This window comes from Babylonia areolata, chromosome 29, assembly GCF_041734735.1.
Source record: "Babylonia areolata isolate BAREFJ2019XMU chromosome 29, ASM4173473v1, whole genome shotgun sequence".
Classification (NCBI taxonomy): Eukaryota; Metazoa; Mollusca; class Gastropoda; order Neogastropoda; family Buccinidae; genus Babylonia; species Babylonia areolata.
In genome coordinates, this window is record NC_134904.1 from 7,531,016 (window position 1) to 7,536,015 (window position 5,000).

At 44.2% G+C, this 5,000-nt stretch overlaps 1 protein-coding gene across 1 annotated transcript in view; it reads right to left on the reverse strand.

The window, feature by feature from the left end:
- The window catches only part of LOC143275050 (uncharacterized), a 66,396-nt gene that overhangs the window by 30,565 nt on the left and 30,831 nt on the right, over window positions 1-5,000 (reverse strand). The window contains exon 3 of the mRNA XM_076579114.1: window positions 3,014-3,158. Within this exon, the coding sequence (XP_076435229.1) occupies window positions 3,014-3,158 (145 nt within the window). The remainder of the gene's footprint in view (window positions 1-3,013; window positions 3,159-5,000) is intronic.

Consider the following 5,000-nt stretch of genomic DNA (forward strand, 5'->3'; position numbering starts at 1 on the left):
ATGGGTCATGGGCATTGTAAAGGGAAATAATTCGAATAATAATGGCCGCTGCATGATATCACGATACAGACGAAATTATCTCCCTTAGATCCGTGATGAATCAAGAATCAAAATGAAATAAAATAAAGAAATTAAAATAGAAATTTAAAAAAGATGTAACACAGCAGGCCTCATATCAGCAAGCAGGTCCTTTCGACGACATCCAATGAGCTAATAAATAATCCCAGCATTAAGGTATTTTTTTTAATATTTATATACAAACACATGTCTGCGCGCGCACACACACGCGCGCGCGCGCGCGCACGCACACACAAAGGCACACACACACCACGAAAAAATACCGAAATGCACATGACAATACATTAAATCATGGAAGGCGGGGGAGGGGGGGAATGTTTAGCATGCATCATCAAAACACACACACACACACACACACACACACACAATGAGACTCCGTTTGTAATGATTTTTTTTTTTTTTTTTCAGTTTTGTTAATAAAACTGTATTGGAAAATTATCAGTTCAATTAAACTTTTAAAATGTATGTGGAGTATTGTCACATGGGTTTACTTGAGTTGCAACGAGACAACCAGTCACCTTCATTTAACGCCACACAAAACAGAGAGAGAGAGGGAGAGAGAGAGAGAGAGAGAGAGAGGGAGAGAGAGAGAGAGGGAGAGAGAGAGGGAGAGAGAGAGAGGGGGGGGAGAGAGAGAGGGGGGGGAGGAGAGAGAGGAGAGAGGGAGAGAGGAGGGAGAGACGTGGGGTTGGTGAGATTTTGTTGTTTGCCAGCCCCGTCATCCGTCACGTTTCAGTGCCATTACTCCCACCCCGCTCATTCCCAATCCACCCCTACCCCCACCCCATCCCCACCCCACCCCCCACCCCACCCCCACCCCCTACACAACCACACCCGGGTTCGTCTCTCAGAGGGAAGTGTAAGTCCATTGGCAGCCGACTCAGTTATCACCGTTCCATCACCTCCAACACTAATCATGATGGTGATCCGTTCTTTTCTTCACAGGAAACTGTGCTGGCTGTCTTCGTGAAGCAAGAAGTTGTAAATGACATCAGTGTTAGGGAAAAGACAGGGAGATTAACTCACTCAGTACGGCCAGTCCTCTCTTCTCCTCTACACAGACCCCTCGGATGTCCAGTGGGTGTCTGGATGACAACAAACCTTTAGCTTCCGTCGTCAGAATTGTGGTATTCTTTGTCAACATTCACCTCTTCAGTATAAGAGCCTTCCGCTTGCAATATTTTGATGATGGTAATTGGGGTGAAACGCTGTTAACTTCGTCTCTTTCGCCGTTCGTATGGAGAGAGTGAAAAAGAACAGGAAAAGACACTTGAGTTAAAATAAAATGAATAATAACATATAATATAATACCATAAAATAAAATAAAAAATAAAATGAAATAAAATAAACTAGTTATCTTACGGATCAGCGAACAAGCAGTTCATTTGATCCGGGCACTCAACTCAGAGATGCTCAGTTATCAGAACTTTCCGCCAAAGCCCGAGGAGCCAGGGGCAATATAAGGGAAGCAACTCGTCAAAGCCATTCAAGAATTAAGCCAAGGGAGACAATCGCTCTGCGTACCATTGAAACAAAGCCTCCTTTGTGCAGTGAGACAGCCAAAGACAGGTACCTGAGTATAGTTAACTTCGAAGGTGAATTTAAAGAAAAATACTTTCAAGTGTTTGTTTGTTTGTTTTCACTTTCAGTAGTGTGTGTGTGTGTGTGTGTGTGTGTGTGTGTGTGTGTGTGTGTGTGTGTGTGTGCGTGCGTGTGTGTGTGTAGTCACATTTTGGTGTGTGTATGTAACATTGATATGATGTATTATGTTAAGAAAGGCGTTTTTGTAAAGCACCTAGAGCAGATTTCTGGATAGTGTGCTATATAAGTATCCATTGTTATTATTATTATTATTCTTTCATTTTACTTTCGTTTATTTTTTCTTACTGACCAATAAAAAAAATAATACTTCAGAAGTATGAACATGCAGTTAAACATCAGAGAGAGAAGAAAAAAAAAGTTTTGAAAGCGAAATCAATTGTGCATTCACAACGTACTGATTTGGTGCTAGGACAGACAGACAGACAGATGAAAGAAAAGATGAAAAAGGAAGAGGTACAGACCCAAGTGCTGATACTAGTGACAGGCTACACTGTACGTAACGTCAGGGCATGCACTGTCTGTGTGTCTGCATCTGTGTCTCTCTCTGTTTCTCACGCATACACATTCACACACATACGCGCACACAACAAATTTAATAAGCGCACAAACGCATAGCAAACAAACAAGTTCCTCACCCCACCCACCCCCACCCCTCTCTCTCTCTCTCTCTCTCTCTTTCTCTCTCTCTCTCTTCGTATTTGGGTATTCTTCTGCTGCTCTCGTCGTCGTCTTCTTCTTCCTTTCCTCCTTCTTCTCCTTCTTCTTCCTTCTTTTTCTTCTTCCTCTTCCTGCTTCTTCTTCTTCCTGCTTCTTCTTCTTCCTGCTTCTTCTTCCTCTTCCTCCTTCCTCCTCCTCTTTCTTCTTCTTCTTCATGCTCCTCCACCTCCTCCTCCTTCTTCCTCCTTTCCTCTTCCTCATTCTTCTTCTTCTTCCTCCTCCTTCTTCCTCTTCCTCCTTCTTCTTCTCCTCCCTACACTCTGTGGAGAATCATTTGGGACGCTGCACAGAGGAGCTGATCAGCAGATATCTCCAGGTCAGTCAGTTGTGTGTCAAAAGCGTTGAGTCTCTGCAAATTGGTTTTCCGTCAATCTTTCACACTCGTGCAAAACGTTCTTAGTGAATGGAAAGGGAAAGAATTTTGCATTGGATAGACGAGATTGTATGTATATTACTGCAGATAGATAGATAGATAGAGGGGTCGGATAGACGGACAGACACAAATACAAATAGGTAACCAGACATAGAATTAAATCAAATACATATACGTACAGACAGAGAAACAGACCGACAGATAGACTGACAGACAGACACTGCCGTCATCCACTTTGCCTACCTGATCAGGCCGATCTTGGGAGCCTTCCTGGGTGCCACAGAGTGCGGGAAGGGCGCCTTGAGGGGCACCGCCGGCGATGGCCCCGCCTGGAACCCCGCTGAAGACGACTCAGAAGTCTTGGTGTTGCTGCACATGCTGCTGGCTCCTGCACACACACACACACACACACACACACACACACACACACACACACACACACACTCCTGTTGTTCGTGGTACATGGTTGTGGAGGTGATGGTAGTGGTGGTGGTGGTGGTGGTGGTGGATGTGATAATGGTGGTGGTGGTGGTGTAGGGGTGTTCAGTGTGGCGGTTTTGGTGGCAGTGGTGATTGTGATGGTGGTAGTGATGATGGTGCTAGTGGTGGTGGTGATGATAGTAATGGTGGTGGTGGTTGTGGTGGTGGTGGTGCTTGTGGTGGTGGTGGTAGAGGTGAATGTGATGATGGTGGTGGAGGCAGTGATGGTTTTGGTGGATGTGATGGTGGTGGTTGTGGTGTGGGGGTGTTGATTGTGGCGGTGATGGTGGTAGTGGTGTTTGTGATGGTGGTGGTAGTGATGGTGGTGGTAGTGGTGGCGTTTTCGTTGTATGCTCATTAAATTAACAGCACATTTGCTCAACTTTTTCCTTCTTTTCTCCTTTTATTTCTTTATCTATATTTGGCTATGTTGAGGTGAACGGTGATCAGTAAGACCCACTTCAGGAACGAGACATACCCATGCCCGTGCATCAGATGAAGACAAACAACTCACCCATCAGTTTCCAAATGATTTGGCCAAACACGTTTGTTTGCTTGCTTGCATGCTTGCTTGCTTGTTTGCTTTTTTGTTTCTTCGTTCGTTCGTTCGTTCGTTCGTTCGTGGATTCCTTTCTTTATTTGTTTGTTTGTTTGTTTGTTTACAAGGTAGGAACTGAAGAGACAGGGATGAAAACAGAGGAGACAGATTTGCTTTGGAATCAAACCCAGGGTCGAAAACTCGGACCCAAAACTTTTACATGCAACTTTCAAAACCAAAGCCCTAACCAGGGGGACCCAAGGCTTATGGTGTTCAACGCTCATGGAAATCGAACGTTCCTGATGGGTGTCTTCCTTCAAGCTCCCCTCCCCCCCCCACCCCCCAGCTCCCAACACCCCTTTTCCCCGCCCACATCCCCCACCACCACCACGCCCCCCACCCCACCCCCCAAACACACACACACTGCTACACGTGCGTCTCGCCCCTCTTTGATGTCCATCGTTAAGTCTCGTTGTCGGAGGCGTTTCGCTTTGAAGCAAAACTACAAAGACAGCACTTTGAAGTCAGACTAATATTCTTTGATACCAGCACTGACTAGTTTTCATGATGTTGCATGCTATTTTTCGTGTTGAGGATAAAGTAAAAGTAACTATCTTCAAAGGTGATAATACTATGATCAGCATTCACGGTTTCATGACATTACATGGGCTGGCGTTTTTCGTGTTGAATGTAAAATGAGTCTTCTTCTGAGGTGCACAGGTTTTTCAGGGTTTTAATAATAGGTGTTTCAATGGTATTATTTTCTTTTAGTTTTTTTTTTTCTAGGGTTAAAGTCTAATCACTTCTTTGTTGTTAGGTGGTGGTGGTGGGTTTTTTGTGGGGTTTTGGGGTTTTTTTTGTTTGTTTTTTGTGTTTTTTTTGTTTTGTTTTTTTTTTTTTTTTGGGGGGGGATGTTTGTCTGTTTTTGTTTGTTTTTTTGTTGCTGTTGTTGTTGTTGCTGCTGTTGTTAGGAAAGTAATAATTGCCAATGCTATAATCATATTGCAATGTTGCATGTCGTTTTGGCTGACATGAAGTAAACACCAAAAGCTGTTCGGCTTTTCTGCAAGTTCCCACTTCAGGAAGCACAGTGCTGGAATGCAGCACGAAGCACGTGGCGACCTTGACCTTCTGTGGAACCCTGACCTTTTGTGGAACCCATCAGACCCGTAGTTGTTGGCAAAAAAAAAAAAAAAAAACATAAATGAAAAG